Genomic DNA, 18,446 nt, shown 5'->3' on the forward strand with positions numbered 1-18,446 from the left:
CACCCCTGGCATATGGAGGTTCCCAGGCTAAGGGTCAAATCAGTACAGTTGCCAGCCTGCACCACAGCCTAGTCGGATTTGTTTCCGCTGCGCCACGATGGGAACTCCCAGAGAACAATCTTTTAAATTAGGGTCAGCGAACGCCAGCCTGGGGGCCAAATCTGGCTGACTGCCTGCTTTCAACAATAAAGTTTTATTGGAACACAGCCGTGCTCCATCGTATGTTTTGTCTGCAGCTGCTTTCTCACCACAGCAGCAGAGGCGAGTAATCGAGACAGACCACGTGGCCCCAGAAGCCTAAAATATTCACTCTCCGGCCATTTACAGAAAGAGTTCGCCACCTGGCCTCACACCCAAATGAAAGGCAGCCTTTAGGAGATGCCCTCGGTTGTCCTTGGCAGTTACTCTCTAAGGCTCCAGCCTTCCAAGCTTTAGCCGTGGTCTGAAAGTGGACCATAAGGTGCCAAGGGGGCCAAAGAGCCTGTAAAAGCTATTCGAGGATTTGGAGTTCTCGTCGTGGCTCAGTGGTTAATGAATCCGACTAGGAACCATGACGTTGCAGGTTCCATCCCTGCCCTTGCTCAGTGGGTTAAGGATCCAGTGTTGCTGTGAGCTGTGGTGTAGGTTGCAGACGTGGCTCAGATCCTGCGTTGCTGTGGCTCTGGCGTAGGCTGGTGGCTCCAGCTCCGATTCGACCCCTAGCCTGGGAACCTCCATATGCCGCGGGAGCAGCCCTAGAAATGGCAAAAAGACAAAAAAAAAAAAAAAAAAAAAAAGCTATTCCAGGATTTGTCCCCGGGGCCTGGTGAGTCTAGGAAGTTGGCACGGCCCCTTATTCTCAGCAAACTCTGCGGATACTGAAGACGTTCATGGCCTGGTTTAATTCCGTTCTTCCTCGTGTCACTGTCACAGCAGTAGCGGGGTTGTCCTTCCTGCCACTTGACAGCCGCTCCCAGTCATGGGCACACCGAGGCTGGCGGCACGTTCCGAGGTGGGCGGGGCTCCAGCGGTTTCGCTGCAGTTAGTGTCGTCTGGGATGGGATGGGCTCTGCCGAACACGTGGCTTTACCCCGCTCAGGACAGACTGGGTTACTGATGCACGATGCTAGGGACACTGGGTACGCATGTGGTGAAGTGATGATTGAGAAGATCAGGAGATGGCCGGACACCAGAAGCTCATTTGCCCACACTGCCAGGGCCAGAGAGCCTGTCTGGGTCACGTAGGAATTTAAGACGGTAACACCGTGTATAGGTGGGGAAATGGGCGGAGGGGTAGAGAGGATGCGGGGGTCAAGGACGCTTTATCCACAAGCTTCTGACGACTTAGCTGTCTTAGATTCCTCTCGAAGATGCTCCCTTGCCTGTAGATAAAGTGACTGGTCACTTCCCTTGGAGTAGCCACCAGGGAAGATAGCCGCCATCCCACATCGGCTTCTCAGTGGTCTTGAGACAGTGGCGTCCAGGTTTCCACTGAAAAGCTACCCAGAGATGAATTTCCTCATCACTCAGCATCAGCACTCCTCCTGCTGACACCCCAGGGCGCGAAGGTCCCAGAACGTTGCCTGTTTGCCTTCTTACAGGAGGTTCCCCAGTGTCTGAGTCTCAGCCTGTCAGGTCTCAGCCAACTGAGACCTCTAGGTGGAAATTTGTGGTCCGATTGTCCTGGGGAGGGGGCCCCGACTTTGGAGGGTCTGGTGGAGGACGGTCTGGAGTGAGGCTTCCCTTAGGCCAAGGCCAGTGTGGAGGAAATTCCCCGAGGCTGGTGGTGGTGGTGGTGGTGGTGGGAGGGGGTAGGGGCGGGGAAAGAGATGCCACGGGGGTTGCAGAGAAGCAGCTGGCTCAGGCCAGGGGGCCTCAGGCGGCCAAGAGGGCCATGCTGCAGGCCCCCGCCTCCGTGGGGTGTCCAAGCTCCGAATGAGCTCGGCGCAGGGTGGCCGCAGACATCTGGTCATCACTGTCTTCTGCTCGGCGGCTGAGAGCTCACCCTTATTATTATGCGGTTAGCTTGTCATCGTCCCTGCGGACATTATCGCGCCCCCGTTATCATTGTCTTCAGTGCCGCGAGCCCTGATTGATTATCCTCATCCCCTCCCCGTGTTTACACGCCTCCTCTTTTCTTCCTGATCAGTGGGAACACGCCCATCGCCGTGTGGGGGACGCACCTGGACCTCATACAGAACCCCCAGGTCCGTGCCAAGCACGCAGGGAAGGAGCACATCAATGTGAGTCCGGGGCTGCCCACTCGGCTGGGGGCTTCCCTAAAGGGGGCGGGCTCTCCGAGGGCTCGGGCTGGCCCACCCCAGACACTGATGAGCCACCATGCGTGATGCCACTGGACACGGGGATGGCAGGATCGGGGAGCAGGCCCGAGGCCACTTCCACACCCTGGGGTACAGGCATGGAGAAGCCATAGCTTCTGGGTTTCTAAGGTTTCAGACCCTTCTTCTTCCATCCTTCTGACCAGCCCCCAGGGCCCCTCCCTAGCTTAGAGGTCCCACAGCCCCTGCCACACCCGCTCTGGGCTGAGCCCGGGTAGGTGCCAGCTGCAGAGCTGGTCCGCGGAGCCATCATGTCCACACCACGCTGTCCTGCAGCGCCCAGGGAGATGCGGTGGGTGGGTGAGGCTGCGCGTGTGCAGAGCCCTGCTGCACAGCCTCCCTGTTCACCTTCCCTGCAGCTTTGTGAGGTTCTGAGTGCTACTGAGATGACCTGCCAGGCTCCAGCCCTGGCTCTGGGACCCGACCACCAGTCCGACCTGACAGAGAGGCCCGAGGAGTTCGGCTTCATCCTGGACAATGTCCAGTCCCTGCTCATCCTCAACAAGACCAACTTCACCTACTACCCCAACCCTGTGTTTGAGGCCTTCGGTCCCTCAGGAATCCTGGAGCTCAAGCCTGGCACACCCATCATCCTAAAGGTAGAGTCGGGTGGGGGGAGGGGGCTGCTGCCTGCAAGGGGGGCTTTCTGAGTCACAGAAGGGGGCCCGGAGTCCTGGGCTTCTGCCAGATCTCAAGACCGGCATCACTAGCCAGCAGAGGTGGCATGAGAGCCCAGACTCTGGTCTCTGCTCTCCTTGAGTCTGTTCTGAGAGATGCGCTCATTCTGGGCCACAGGGAAGCCAGACCCACCCAGGCCATCTGACTCCCAGCATTGTCCCCTGAGCCAGGACCTGGGAGGTCAAAGACTCATACTGCTTCCTCCTGAGCAATCCTTTGCAAACCACCCTAGAGGGCTTCTTTGGAGTATGGATAGCAAATTAATTTTAATTCTTTTTTTTTTTTTTACTGATTTTTTAAATCATTTTTTTTTATTGACGTACAGTTGATTTACAATGTTGTAGTTTCAAGAGTGCAGCAAAATGATTCAGTTCTACATATACATATGCGCACACACACACACAAACACATATATATATATTCTTTTTCAGATTCTTTTCCCTTATAGGTTATTACAAAATATTGAATATAGTTTCCTGTGCTATACAGCAGGGCTATACAGTAGGGATAACACAGGGAACTATATCCCAAACTCTTAATTTATCTCCTTCACCCCAGTATTTGGTAACCATAAGTTTGTTTTTTTAAGTCTGGGGGCCTATCTCTGTTTTGTAAATAAATTCATTTACATCATTTTTTATATTCCACCTGTAAGTGATATTTTATGATATTTGTCTTCATCTGACTTACTTCACTTAATATGATAATCTCTAGGTTCCTCCATGTTGCTGTAAATGGTGTTATTTCATTCTTTTTTTATGACTGAGTAATACTCTATTGTGTATATCTACCACATCTTCTTCTTTTTCCCCTTTTTTCGCTTTTTAGGGCCGCACCTGTGGCATATAGAAGTTCCAAGTGAGGGGGTGGCATCAGAGCTGCAGCTGCCAGCCTATGCCACAGCCACAGCAATGCTGCATCCAAGCCACATCTTCAACCTATGCCACAGCTTGCAGCAATGCTAGACACCCAACCCACTGAACGAGGCCAGGGATCCAACCCGCATCCTCATGGATACTAGTCAGGTTCATAACCCGCTGAGCTGTAATGGGAACTCTCTACCACATCTTCTTTATCCAGTCCTGTGTGATGAATGTTGAGGCTGCCTCTATGTCTTCTTGGCTATTGTCAATAGTGCTGTTATGAAACGTGCATGTTTTTGATTCAGATTTTTCTCTGGATATAAGCCCAGGAGTGGGATTAAGGGGTCTTACAGCAACTCTTTTTAGTTTTTTAAGGCACCTCCATAGTGTTTTCCATAATGGCTGCATCAGTTTACATGCCCACCAACAATGTAGGAGGAGGCCCTCTTTTGCCCACGCTCTCCAGCATTTACCCTTTGTACAGTTCTCAAGGATGGCCATTCTGACTGGCGTGAAGTGGTACTGGATACCGCTTTTTTTTTTTTTTCCCCTGTTAACATTCTTTTTTTTTTTTTAATTGCTTAGTTGTTAACATTTTTTTTCACATCTGTAGTTGTATAATGATCATAACAATCTGATTTCTCAGGATTTCCATCCCACAGCCCAAGCACATCCCCCCACCCCCCAAACTGTCTCCTCCAGAGATCATAAGTTTTTCAGTGTCTGTGAGTCAGCATCTGTTCTGCAAAGAAGTTCCGTCTGTCCTTTTTTCAGATTCCACATGTCAGTGAAAGCATTGGATGTTGGTGTCTCATTGTATGGCTGACTTCACTTAGCATGATAATTTCTAGGTCCATCCATGTTGCTAAAAATGCTGGTGTTTCGTTCTTTTGAATGGCTGAGTACTATTCCATTGTGTATATGTACCACATCTTCTTGATCCACTCCTCTGTCAATGGACATTGAGGTTGTTTCCATGTCTTGGCTATTGCAAATAGTGCTGCAATGAACACTGGAGTACATGTGTCTTTGAGAGTCGTGGTTTTCTCTGGGTGGATGCCCAGGAGTGGGATTGCTGGATCAAATGGTAGTTCTATGTTTAGTTTTCTGAGGAATCTCCATACTGCTTTCCACAGTGGTTGCACCAATTTACAGTCCCACCAACAGTGTACTAGGGTTCCTTTTTCTCCACACCTTCTCCAGCACTTATTGTTTGTAGACTTTTGGATGATGGCCATTCTGGCTGGTGTAAAGTGGTACCTCACAGTGGTTTTGATTTGCATTTCTCTAATCAAGAGTGATGTTGAACATCTTTTCATGTGTTTTTTGGCCATCTGTATGTCTTCTTTGGAGAACTGTCTGTTTAGATCTTCTGCCCATTTTTGGATGGGGTTGTTTGGTTTTTTTGGTATGGAGCTACAGAAGGTGTTTGTAAATTTTGGAGATTAATCCCTTGTCAGTTGACTCACTTGCAAAGATTTTCTCCCATTCTGTGGGTTGTCTTTTTGTGTTGTTTAGGGTTTCCTTTGCTGTGCAGAAACTTTGAAGTTTGGTTAGGTCCCATTTGTTCATTTTTGTTTTTGTTGTCAATACTCTAAGAGGTGGATCCGAGAAGATGTTGTTGTTTATGTCAGAGAGTGTTTGGCCTATATTTTCCTCTAAGAGGTTTATAGTGTCTGGTCTTATATCTAGGTCTTTAATCCATTTGGAGTTTATTTTTGTGTACAGTGTTAGGGAGTGTTCTAATTTCATTCTTTTCCATGTGGCTGTCCAGTTTTCCCAGCACCACTTACTGAACAAGCTGTCCTTTCTCCATTGCATGTTCTTGCCTCCTTTGTCATAGATGAATTGGCCATAGGTGCGTGGGTTGAATTCTGGACTTTCCTGTTCCACTGATCTGTATTTCTGTCTTTGTGCCAGTACCATACATTTTTGATGATTGTTGCTTTGTAGTATAGTCTAAAGTCCGGGAGCCTGATTCCTCTAGCTCCATTTTTCTTTTTCAGGATATCTTTGGCTATTCTGGGTCTTTGGTGCTTCCAAACAAACTTTAAAATATTTTGTTCAAGTTCTGTGAAAAATGTCCTTGGTAATTTAATAGGGATTGCATTGAATCTGTAGATTGCCTTAGGTAGTATAGTCATTTTGATAATATTAACTCTTCCAATCCATGAGCATGGTATATGACAATTTTTTTGTTTGTTTGCTTGTTTTTAGGGCCATACCACGGCTCATGGAAGTTCCCAGGCTAAGGGTCAAATTGGAGCTACAGCTGCTGGACTACACCATAGCCAGTGCAATGCCACACCCAAGCTGCATCTGCGACCTACACCACAGCTCACAGCAACGCAGGATCCTTAACCCACTGAGCCACTGAGCGAGGCCAGTGATCAAACCCCTGTCCTCACGGATACTAGTTGGATTCGTTATTGCTAAGCTGTGACCGAAACTCCTGCCCCATATGACAATTTGAATTAACTGATAGTGACTACAGCTCTGTGTTGAGAAGGAGTCTCAGGCTGCATTGGAATAAGCTGAACAGAGCGCCTCAATTATTGATTTCCCACTGAGGAAGGGGGACTAGTACTGTATGTGTTGCCAATTTGGGAGGCTTACTAGAGAAGGTGGCCTTTCTCCCAACTCCCCAGAAGGATGGGACCTCTGGCGGGGGCGGTGGGAGGACCTGGCAGCCGACCGGAGCTGTGCTCCTGACCATGGGCTGGGAACTTGGGCTTTCCTGTCCATGCAGGGCAAGAACCTGATCCCACCCGTGGCCGGGGGTAACGTAAAGCTGAACTACACCGTGCTGGTCGGGGAGAAGCCGTGCACGGTGACGGTGTCGGACGTACAGCTGCTCTGCGAGTCCCCCAACCTTATTGGCAGGCACAAAGTGATGGTGAGGACGACGGGACCCCAAGCCTGGATGGGGCGGGCTCGAGGGATGCTGCAGGGTGAGCAGTCCGGCGCCATCCTGGGCCACCAGGGCTTTGGGGAAAGGGGTTCTGGCCAAGGAACACCCCCAGTTCTTTCTCCCCACCCTGCTTCTGACTTCTTTCTTCTTTGTGGTCATTTTCTCCATACTGCCTGGGGCTGCAGTAGGGGCGGGGAGAAAGAGCATTCAGTGCCAAATCACCTCTCACAGGCGAGAGGCCCTTCCAGGGAGGACCGTTGTTGACCCAGACAGGATGTAATAGAGCTTCCCGTGCCTTTCCTTCCTGTGGCCCCGGTCCCCAGGGTACCTACCGGTGGCCTGGGGCTGTTGCCTGGGATGCTCTGAGCCTCCAGCCAGCTCCCTCTCCCCTGGTGTGACCCCCCCAGGCCCGCGTCGGTGGCATGGAGTACTCCCCGGGGATGGTGTACATCGCCCCGGACAGCCCGCTCAGCCTGCCCGCCATCGTCAGCATCGCTGTGGCCGGCGGCCTCCTCATCATCTTCATCGTGGCCGTGCTCATTGCCTACAAGCGCAAGTCCCGAGAAAGCGACCTCACGCTGAAGCGCTTGCAGATGCAGATGGACAACCTGGAGTCCCGTGTGGCCCTGGAGTGCAAAGAAGGTACGGGGTGGCTGGGGTATGTGTGCGTGTGGGTGTGCAGGTATGTGTGTGTGCTCATATGCAAGCACGTGCATCTCACATACAAGCAGCAGTGGGCACTGCTGGGCCTGCCTCTCCTGCCTTCAGAACCTCTACCTCTGGTCTCTGAGCCTGAGCCCAGGCCAAGCCCACACCTCCAGGCTCTATTCGGACAAGGCCACCTGAGGCTGAGGCCTCCCCTCCTTCTTCTTCAAATGTCCCCTCCCCTCCTCCCCCGACTCAGCCCGGGATCATCTTAGACCTCACCAGAGCAGTTTCCAGCCCAGGATCCTGGCCAGGTGGGTTCTGCACGCCCCGCTCCGGGAGTCCTGGAGGCGTCTTGCCGTGACACACACAGGCACGTCTGCCGCTCCCTGGCTTCAGAAAGAAGGTGAGGCTGGAGGGCAGACCTGAGATTTAGAAAGAAGAGTGTTTCGCAGCTTGCATTTTTAAAAATCATCCACACCGCCATGAGGTGAAATCCGCTGCACTAAATCCAAGAAGGAAACTTAGCAGTCAGAGCCTTGTGACCCCCAGGAGAATATCGGCGAGTCGCCCGGGAAGGTCTCAGCTGGCCCTTTGTGCAGGTTCCCACTCGGAGAGCAACGGACCTGTACCTGGGGCTCTCGAATTCCCACCAGAGAGCCCGCGATCTCTGATGGGAAAGCGGGTCCCTTGCATCCCCTCTCCATGTCCTCAGCTGTCAACACAGCATCCGCCTTGTGGGACTGTTAATTACTGCCTTTTATTATATTTACGCTGCTTAATTTTTTTTCTCCACAATGTACTCTTCCCTCTAATTAGGTGTAGTGATTAGAATCTCTTTTATGTGTGCCAGGCGCGAGGCTTTGAATGTCGGAGGCGCTCAGTGATTTGAAGGAAAGCTGCAGACCTATAAAAAGCCAACTCCCTCTGCCTCCTCCCCACCAGCTGAGCACCCCAACTGGGAGCGGGCATCGGCGGGGCGGATCGTGGAGCCAGATTCCTCTCGGAATGTTCTGGAGAGGGAGGAATTAGCAGTCAGACAGGGAGTCCTGACTTGGGGACTCTGGGAGAGGGCTGTCTGCATGGGTAGGAAAGAGATGGAGGGCAAAGGACATGTAGGATTAGCCTTGAAAGGATTTTCCAGGGGTGCCCAGGGCTGGCTCCTGAACATCGAGAGGACAGCTTGGGTCCAGGGGAGGTGACTTCCTGAAGGCTCGACTGTGAGCCAGGCCACCACCCACGTGCAAACTCAGAAGAGTCCCAGCCTGGGCCCCTCACAGCCCTGACCTGTAGATGTATAAGCACACAGACGTGTGCACACATACTCGCAGACTCTCACCGACTCACACCCAGGTGGTCACTCATGCTCTCACACTCACTAACACACACACACACACACCTGTGTTCCTCAACACACACACACACGCACACGAGTGCTCATCAGGGATTTTGGTGATAGTACCTGCTAAAAGAAGGCTTACTGACTCCCTTTCACACACATGTGCACACATATTGGTGGAAGTTCCACTCAGATGTGTTAAGGTTGCTCTTCCTTAAGAGTCACTTTCCTTGACAAGCCCCCCTCACCCCATGTCAGCATGACTGGGCGTGCATAAAGAGAGCCTCATGGAGGGGTCTGCAGCCCCCCCTCCAGGGGTCCCGGTGGCACCCCTGTTGTTCTATCAAACTAGAAACGTTGATAACCTCAAGGCCGGGGAAGCCAGGGTCTGCAGGCCAGGAGTCAGCACTGCTGGGTGCAGTGGGGCCTCCCTGACAGCGCCTGGGGCGGCTGTGTTGTGGTCCAGTCATTAGCAGAGCCCCCTGGGCACAGGGCTGGCTTTTCAAGGGCCCTGGAACCACATTGGGCTTGTGATTCCCTTGTGAGCCCACTGAGTATTTTTTTCCCTGTCTCTGTCTCTGTAAATGGAAAGAAGTGTTTAACCACCATCCACTGTTCTTTGCAGGCGCGTGTTAACCCATCTCAGCTGTGCGTGCATGCATGTGTGTACATGTGCACGTGCTGAGGGAAAAGGTGAAGGAGGGAAGGGCCAAACACAGCACCTCTGGCACCTCCCGGGGCGGAGGGCAGCCCAGGAGGAAGGCTGTGCCCAGGCCAGAGTGAGATCACACAGCTGTGTAATGACCTGGGGCCACATGGAGAACCGCCTTGGGGGCTGTGGGCTGGCAGCTCCGTGACCATCCGGAGGCTGGGCTGCCTCCACAGAGCATGGTGCCCATATGCAGATCACATACTCCATTGGGCAGCATCAGCGTGAGGAAGGAAGGACCAAGGTCCACCCTGCATCTTTATCCAGAGGGATAGAGCAGTTTGGCAGAGCCTTCATCTGGCTCCGTTTGCTGGTTTCATGGCTCCTGTAAGCTGCATGGCCCAGACCTGAGGCTTCAGAAGAAATTGTTCTAAACTCCCTTAAGGAAGCCCAATGTGAAGCCCAGAATCCGGAACAGACCCTCCATCACTGGAACCCCCCACCTTCACTGCCCTGTCCTGCATTCTACCAATCCCCCAGCATATTTGCAAATCAAACCCCTCCTCTCAGAGGCGGAAGCCCTCCTGGCTCTAGCAGCAGCTCAGATCCGTGCCAGCCTGCCTTGCGTTCATGCTTTGGAAAGAATTTGGCTCAAGACAAGCTTCCTCGTGGTGCATCTTTCTCCCATTCTTTTTTTTTTTTTTGTCTTTTTAGGGCCACACCCATGGCATGTGGAAGTTCCCAGGCTAGGGGTCAATCAGAGCTACAGCTGCCAGCCTACACCACAGCCACAGCAACGAGGGATCCAAGCAGCATCTTCGGCCTACACCACAGCTCTTGGCAACGCTGGTTCCTTAACCCATTGAGCGAGACTAGAGATCGAACCTGTGTCCTCATGGATATGAGTTGGGTTCGTTACCACTGAGTCACCACAGGAACTCCATTTTTCTCCCATTCTTATAGCCTTCACCTCAGTTACTTAAAACACCCCTCTCCTTAGTCCTGCACTGCTGTGGTCCACTGCGCATGTCTCCAAGGGCCTGGGAGAGGGTTCTGAGTGTTCTGAAGCAGGTAACTCTCGGGCCGGCCCCATCCAGCAGTCTCGTGGGCTTCTCTTTGTTCCAGCCTTTGCTGAGCTGCAGACGGACATCCACGAGCTGACCAGTGACCTGGACGGAGCCGGGATTCCCTTCCTGGACTATAGAACCTACACCATGCGGGTGCTGTTCCCGGGCATTGAAGACCACCCGGTCCTCCGGGACCTCGAGGTGAGGGGCAGTTCTGGGGGCTAAAAAGGCCTTTCACATCACAGTGTTAGGACAGGGACACGTGTGACCGCGTCCAGCTGCGGAGGAGAGTCGGCTGAGGCCAGGGAGGGGACGAGACTTTCTCAAGATGTCCCCCCACCCCAACTTGTTGGTGTCAGCCTGACCCCAGGGAGGATAGGAAACTCAGAGCAGAGGTGGGCAGAGGGCTTTGGGTCTTAGGGGGTCATGGATACCTTGAGAGCTGGATGCAAGCTGAAGACCCTCTCCCCAGAAAAACTGTCCATAGTCACGGAAACAGGGAATCTGGCCAACAGTGTAGGGAGTTCACAGACCCTTGGTTAAGAAACCTCAAAATAGGGAGTTCCCGTCGTGGCTCAGTGGTTAACAAATCCAACTAGAAACCATGAGGTTGCGGGTTCGGTCCCTGGCCTTGCTCAGTGGGTTAAGGATCCGGCGTTGCCGTGAGCTGTGGTGTGGGTTGCAGATGCGGCTCGGATCCCATGTTGCTGTGGCTCTGGCGTAGGCCGGTGGCTACAGCTCCGATTCAACCCCTAGCCTGGGAACCTCCATATGCCGCGGGAGCGGCCCCAGAAAAGGCAAAAGGACAAAAAAATTAAAAAAAAAAATAAAAGAAATCACAAAATAAGGGCCGGCACCACTTAGTTGGTGCTCAGTAAGTAAATGTGGAAAAGCGAAGTCCTGTGCTCAGAAGGGAGGTGGGAACTGGAGTGATAAGAACAGAACTGCCTTTGTACCAGCAGGGACCTCATCTTCATCTTTCGAACATTTTATCCCGCTTACTGTCTAGCGTCGTGTCTGGCTTATGCATGTATTCATATGGCACTTTGTTCTGAAAGGGATTTGGAATGACTTATAAAGATAAATAACAGAGAAAAGCAAAAACTATAAATGAGGCAACCAGGGCGAAACAGTAACCATGCGGAATAATCACGCTGCGTGAACAGCTGACCAATGGCCCCATCCGAGTTTCTGTTCTTCATATGGTTGCATTGATTTAACCTCTCAAGAGCCCTCTGAAGCAGGGCCACCCATTTCGCAGGTGCTAAAACTAAGGCCACACAGCTGGGAGGCAGTGGGGCCTGGATTTGAGTCCAACAGTTAGACTCCAGGGTGTGGACTCCCAAGGTCATGCGTGTGGTTTCTGAGGTGCTGTGTCCGCATCACGCTTTACGGCTCTGGACACCTCTTTGAATGGATTGAAAATCTTGAGCCCAAGCACCCACAGAAAATAAGACTAATTCCAAATTTCTATTGTCCCTAACATAGAAACAGACCTGTGGCTCCAGAGTTGCACAGCTGAGCAGGTACTGGGCCCCATGGGAATGCCTGCATGGGGCATCCATGGGGCCCGAGAGGCTGTGCCCCTCTGCAGGAAAGGAATTCGGTCCCCAGCCCTTGGGGCCCACACGTGTTTCTCCAGTTTGATTGTGGGATGAAGTGCGTGAGCACGCATTCGTGCGTGCATGCGTGCGTGTGTGTATGTGTGTGTGGGGAGAGAGAGAGATTTCTGTATAGACTGTGCCCATAGCTTGTCTTTATCATTCTGGCTTCCAGCAGAGTGCTTGGCGCATAGTAGGCACACAGGGAGACACAGGGAGTGTTGAATCATTTGGATAAATGAATGTATGTCTGAATTAGGGTGGGTTTAAGGAGGGGAGTTGTGTTTGAACGTCCCCACACGCCTCTGTGTGCAGGATGGAGAATCATCAAAATAAGAATTCAACTAGGATGAGTATATAAAGTTAGGCTCTCTTTTTCACTAGCTCAAAATTCCACGTGGATTCCCTTTAAGTGTTTAACTTTTAAATCAGATTTTCTGAGGCCATTTCCAAGCTGGCATCCCTGTAGGGCAGCCTGAATACTTCAGAGCGGGCTGGCGGACAGCCTTCTCCACACATGGTTCCCTTGCTGGACACACAGACTTTCCCAACCATTCCTGTGGCCCAGCTGATACATCATGCCCCATCCAGTCAGAGGGTCTTACTCCTCATTTGAACCCATTTACAGCTTTCCTGCGCACCCTTGCATGTCCATGGATGTTTAGATTCTCAGGCCTGGCTTGGCACTGGTATAGCATACATCCAAGGGCGGTAGGCTCCCAAGAGCTGCCCAGGGTGATAGAGAAGACTCGATAGGGCTCATTCTCCCACCGGATGCTGGGGGCAGGGGGTGTAGGTTGAACTTGGCACTGTTCCAGATGGGACCAATCATCTGTGGCGCTTCTTGGAGTTGTGCAGTGCACAACCTGCCTCACTGTCTATGGCAGCCCTGTTCACCCAGGACCAGAATCCTACTGTTTACCTCTATTGCCTTTCTGAACTCTGTCGGTCTCCTTGCTGAAAGCTGCCAGCGCCCCTACCCAGCGGCACCACCCTGGGCCTTTCCCCCAGGGCTAGTTTTCTGAGAGAAGCTTCTGCCCAACTCCTGGCCTTAATCCTCAGCAAGGTACGCAGCCTGGAAGCCCTGCCATTTCAACCACTTTTAATTTCAGTGGCATTACCTTCACTCATATTATTGTGCAACCATCCCTACCGTCCATCTCTAGAACTTTTTCACCTTCAACCATGGAAACTCTGCACCCGATGCACGGTAACTCCCATTTCTCTCCCCCGCCCTACCGCCCCAGCCCCTGGCAGCCACCCTTCTACTTTCAGTCTCTATGAACTTGGCTATTCTGGGTACCTCGTGCGAGTGGCATCACCTAGTATTTGTCCTTTTATTACTGGTTTATTTCATTTTGCAGAATGTTTTAAGATTCATCCAGGTCGTAGCATGTCACAGAATTCCTTTCCTTTTAAGGCTGAACAATAGCCTGTCATGTAGATAAACCACATTTTGTTCATCCGTTCATCTGTCAATGGACTCTTGGGTTTCTTCCACCTTTTTGGCAACTGAGAATATTGCTGCTGTGAACACGGGGGTACAGATAGCTGTTTGAGCTCCTGCTTCCATCTTTTGGGTATATACCCAGAGCATAGGACTTTTTCATGTCCATCGAGCTTGTTAATTAATTGCTTGCTGACAGAAATCGACTTTTACTGTTTCCCATTAGCTTGGGGCTGTGTGAGATCCAGCCTCCTAGACCAGAGCCCGAGGTGTGTGGATCGTTCTTACCTGTTTCCAGCCCCGCCCTGCCTCTGGCAGAGTTTCTCTCTGTTGGTTTTCCAGGTATGGAAACATACCCAGGGAAGCCATTGGCGAATCTAAAGCCATGTTTCCAGCTTTTCGGGCGCTGGGATAGGCATGATGGTAGGTGCCTGTGAAGAAGATGGGGTTCTCTTCCTGCTGTAGAGCACAGGAACCTCTACTCAGTATTTCATAAAAACCTTCCTGGGAAAAGAATCTGAAAAGAATGGCTATGTGTAGCTATATAACCCAATCACGTTGTTCTACCCCCTGAAACTAACCCATCATTGCAAATCAACTCTACTCCAATAGAAAATTAAAATTAAATAAAAAAGAAAGGACAGAAATAAATAATTTTTAATGAATTTTTTTTTAAAAAAAGAAGAAGCTGGGGTCCCCTGGCTTCAGCCTGTCCTGGAGAGTAAGTCACCAAGCACTCTCTGTTGTGACCATCTGAGTGCCGTCGAGGCGTTTGGGTAAGGGGTTGCCCAGGGCCTGGTCACACAGCAGTCCTTTCAAAACAGAGAGCAAACGGTAACCACACACCTCGGTTTCAACCTATCTTTGCCTCCTAAACACTAACCTATTGGGTTACAATTAAAATTTACTATGCAGTTTTATACTCACAGACCAGCTAAATGATCGAACCATCTGGTGAACGAAACAAGTCTTGTTTCAGAGCGCCATTCGCTCAGGGGGTGGGGATGGCCACTTACAAAGGGGAATTGTTCTGGATATGCTTTACCAGGATACTTCACTTCCATCTCCCCTTCATAAAATGGGAAGAAAATGCCTACCTTTTGCCCCCGGACCCTGTGCCAATGCATTAGGCATCTTGGAAACTCCGGGGCAAGGGGATCAGTGAAAACAGCCAGTGGAGGAGAAGCAGGTAGTAAAACGGCTGCTGTTGAAGTGCGTTCTGTGTGTGCCAAGCACTTTACATACATTATCTCATTTAATGTTCATAAAACATTATGACATAGGCACTCAGGTTCTCATTCTACAGATGAGGCGAGGGAGCCCGGGGGTGACAGAGCTTTCCTCCATGTCCAAGTCTGTGAGTTTCTCAGATTCCAAATCCCGTGCTGCTGACGGGGCGCTCTTTCCCTGCAGGAAGCTTTGCTGAACCTCCCTTCCCAGGGCCCCCGGGCCTTGCTGCCCGGAAAGCACGCGCAGCCAGGGCGGGAGTCTGAGCCCGTCCTTGTCATCCTCTCTACGTGCCACAGTGCCAAACCTGCACGTGGCTCCCCTGCCCTCGACGGCCACCTGAGCTCCAGGGGACCCTGCACCAGAGGCTGTTGACTTTCTGTCACCTCCCGGGTCCAGGGGTGGGACAGATCCGGCCACAGTGGCCTGGGGCTCTCGGGAGCTAAGCAAGCTGGGGTTCGGCAATCCAGCCCCGCCCTCCACCAGCCGGCTGGCCTTGGGAAACCACAGTAGCTTCCCTGAGAGGCTGGTAAAGGGAGGTCATGCCTCACCCTTGCAAGGTCATGAGAAGGCTTAGCTGGAAGGATGGGTACCATGTGCCAGGGCCATGCTTCCAACATGGCGGATGCCCAAGAAGTGGCGTGAACTCTTATTAGCAGGACAAATGAGATGCTGTGCTGAGGGATTGGAAAGACAGAGGAGGTAAAAGTTGTGCTCATGCATCTGAGGGGCTGTCACAGAGTCGAGAGGGAGGTCCTAGGGGCCAGACAGCTGGGCAGCTTGAAGCCCCACCTGGTGGCACAGGGAGGCAGTCACATCTCCCTCGTCCTTCCCTCAAGAGCCCCGTGGAGTCGGGAACGGGGGGCCAGGCGTGAGGATCTTAGAGGCTGGGGACCTTAGATGGCGAGGGGGTCACCAGGAGGACTATGCTGAGAGCCAGGATAAGACACAGCGGGGTGTAGCCACTGCCACCCTGGCTCTGGCGAGTCCCCATCCTTCCCTCGAGAACCCCCTGGAGAGGTACCAGCACCAAGGCAAAGGAAATGCACGTGGACCTGACTGGCAGGCACATCTCTGCAGCATTCAGGGGTGGATTCACAGGGGTCGCCCCGCTGAAGGGGACCCATGACCCCTGGCTGACCTTCCAGAGGCAGGGCCTGGGTCTGACTGGACTGTGCTCCAGCCAGGGCCTTGCCTGAGCCCAGAACACAGAGGGGGGGCGGGGGCGTAAAGAAGTGGCATAAAGTTCCCAGCAACCAGGGCAAACAGGGTTTCTCTGGCCGCCTCCGTCTTCCCCAGTTTAAAATCGCCAGGGTGAAGCAGGATGAAACGGCTGCGGTTCCATAACTGGATTGCGACCATGCTGAGGCTTTTCACACGTCCGGTTCTGTGCTCAGGAAGGGGCGGGAAGCATGCTGGCTGCCGGGGTTTCAAGGTCCGGCTCTGACACTTCTCAGCCTTGGGATCTAGGGGAAGGTCCTTATCCTCCTGGGGCCCTGGGGTGCTAATGGCACGTACCTCCTAGGCTGTCGTGTGGATTACCCGGGTCAGTGTTTCTAAAGCACGCGCAGCCGTGCTTGGCGTAGAGTAAGGTCTGTAAGTGTATTAGCTGCCGTACCTTCATGTCTTTGATGGAGAAACTAGGCCCTTAAGGTCCTGCAGCTCATAAATGACTGTGATGGAGTTAATGCAAGTCTCTGAAACCGTGTTCTTTACTGCTCCGTACATGACACTCCTTGCCAAGGACCTGGCGCCTCTGCCCTCCCCACGCTGGGCGGGGAGCGGGGGAGGAGGCGGGGAGACACATCCCTAGAGATGAGCTTCCAGCGCACCTCCTTTGGCTGTGCCTGCTCCCTCCTGCTCCACTCCAGCCACATGCCCTGCTCTGTGTTCACAGAGGTCCTTGCCCCCAGCCAGGGCAGAGGCTGTGCTGCATGTTATCAGTGAACTTTGTGTTTTAATGGAAGTTCACAGACAGAGCAACACACAGCACATCAGGACACCACTCGGAGCATTTTGCCCGAGTGAACACAGCTGCCAAGCCAGCACCCGACTGAGAAGCAGAACCAGTCTCCACACTTCCCCTTGGCCCCCGTTCCAGTCACAGCCACCCTCCAGAAGATCCTTTTTCTGCCATCATGAATTCTTTTCTGTTTGTTTGGGGGTTGTTTTTTTTTGGCCTCTCCCGTAGCATGCAGAAGTTCCCAGGCCAGGAATCGAACCAGAGCCGCAGCAGTGACCCTGCTGGATCTCTAACTGCAAGACCACCAGGGAATTCCCTAATAGTTTTTTTAATCTTAATTGAAATGGTATAATACAGTATGCTCTTTCACACCTTCTTTTCTTTAAATATGTTTGCAAGATTCACCCCTGTTACTGTGAGTGGCAAGGTTTGGGACAGGACGCAAGGTGCCGCTGTGCCATCCTCATGCAGCTCAGAGATGCAGCGGCCATGCTTAGCTCGTTCCCCTGCTCCCGTTTGCTGAGTGGATGGTACACCCCTGTACCTTGCGCAAATCTCCTGATGAACAGAGACGCAGGCAGGAAGATAAAACCTTCTTCCTCCTCCGGCCCCGCGTGGTACAGGGTCTCAGAAGGAGTCCCTGAGAAAACATCAGATGCTAGAGTTAGGGAGCATCTGAGAGACTCTTGGATTTAAGCGTTCCCTTTTTTGAGGTGAATGAACTTGGGCCCGCAGAGAAGTCAAGGACCGGTCCAAGGTTATATGGTGTGGGAGTGTCAGAGCCCACAGGGACCCAGAAGTCCCAAGGCCGAGACCACTGCTCTGCCAACAGGGTCCCCAGAGCCAGAGACGGGTCAGCATGAGGTTGATCGGAGGCCCGGGTTTGGTGATCCCCCGGCCTTGCTGTCACCCCTCAGCTGCCCTGAGGTCCTGGAGTCCCCTACCTGTGGCTGTGATGGTGTCTGCCGGGCCCCTCCTCAGCTCCGCACTCACACTGATGTTCTCCCTGACCCTAGAGACAGGGACCTGCCGTAGGTGGACACCAAGCGTGGGGCCTGGCTCTCGATAAGGGCTTGATGGCATTAGCTAGGCGGCGGATGGTGGGGGAGTGGGAGGGCCAGCAGCGAGCGCAGCCCACGCCAGCCTCGCCTCTCACGGGCCACTGTCAAGACGCCCGCCCCCCGGGTCTCCTGCTCAGGTGCCGGGCTACCGGCAGGAACGCGTGGAGAAAGGCCTGAAGCTCTTCGCCCAGCTCATCAACAACAAGGTGTTCCTGCTCTCCTTCATCCGCACGCTGGAGTCTCAGCGCAGCTTCTCCATGCGCGACCGCGGCAACGTGGCCTCGCTCATCATGACGGTGCTGCAGAGCAAGCTGGAGTACGCCACCGACGTGCTGAAGCAGCTGCTGGCCGACCTCATCGACAAGAACCTGGAGAGCAAGAACCACCCCAAGCTGCTGCTCAGGAGGTAGGGACGCGGCCCGGGGGGGTGCGGGCAGCTCAGGCCACACAGACCCCATCCAGCCCAGGGTACCCACCTGGCCCTCCCGCCCCCAGGGAGACCAGGGTGGAGCTCCCCAGAGCAGCCTAGGCCCCCGAGGTTAGGCCCTGACCTGGCCAGAGGCTCAGGTGCATCCCACGCCCTCTTAAAAGAACCTCTCCGTCGTGCTGGTGCCTGTCACTCACCACACTACATCTGCTCACCCCGTGGTTTTCTCGGCCCCGTGTCGGCTCTCCAT

At 52.9% G+C, this 18,446-nt stretch overlaps 1 protein-coding gene across 5 annotated transcripts in view; it reads left to right on the forward strand.

Moving 5' to 3' along the window:
• The window catches only part of PLXNA4 (plexin A4), a 502,572-nt gene that overhangs the window by 438,473 nt on the left and 45,653 nt on the right, over positions 1-18,446 (forward strand). For all 5 annotated transcript variants that reach the window (XM_021078941.1, XM_021078938.1, XM_021078940.1 and 2 more), the window contains 6 exons: positions 2,129-2,222; positions 2,678-2,917; positions 6,609-6,755; positions 7,178-7,412; positions 10,529-10,671; positions 17,907-18,175. In XM_021078941.1, coding sequence (XP_020934600.1) covers positions 2,129-2,222; positions 2,678-2,917; positions 6,609-6,755; positions 7,178-7,412; positions 10,529-10,671; positions 17,907-18,175 — 1,128 coding nt within the window. The remainder of the gene's footprint in view (positions 1-2,128; positions 2,223-2,677; positions 2,918-6,608; positions 6,756-7,177; positions 7,413-10,528; positions 10,672-17,906; positions 18,176-18,446) is intronic.

The sequence above is a fragment of the Sus scrofa genome, chromosome 18, assembly GCF_000003025.6.
Source record: "Sus scrofa isolate TJ Tabasco breed Duroc chromosome 18, Sscrofa11.1, whole genome shotgun sequence".
NCBI lineage: Eukaryota > Metazoa > Chordata > Mammalia > Artiodactyla > Suidae > Sus > Sus scrofa.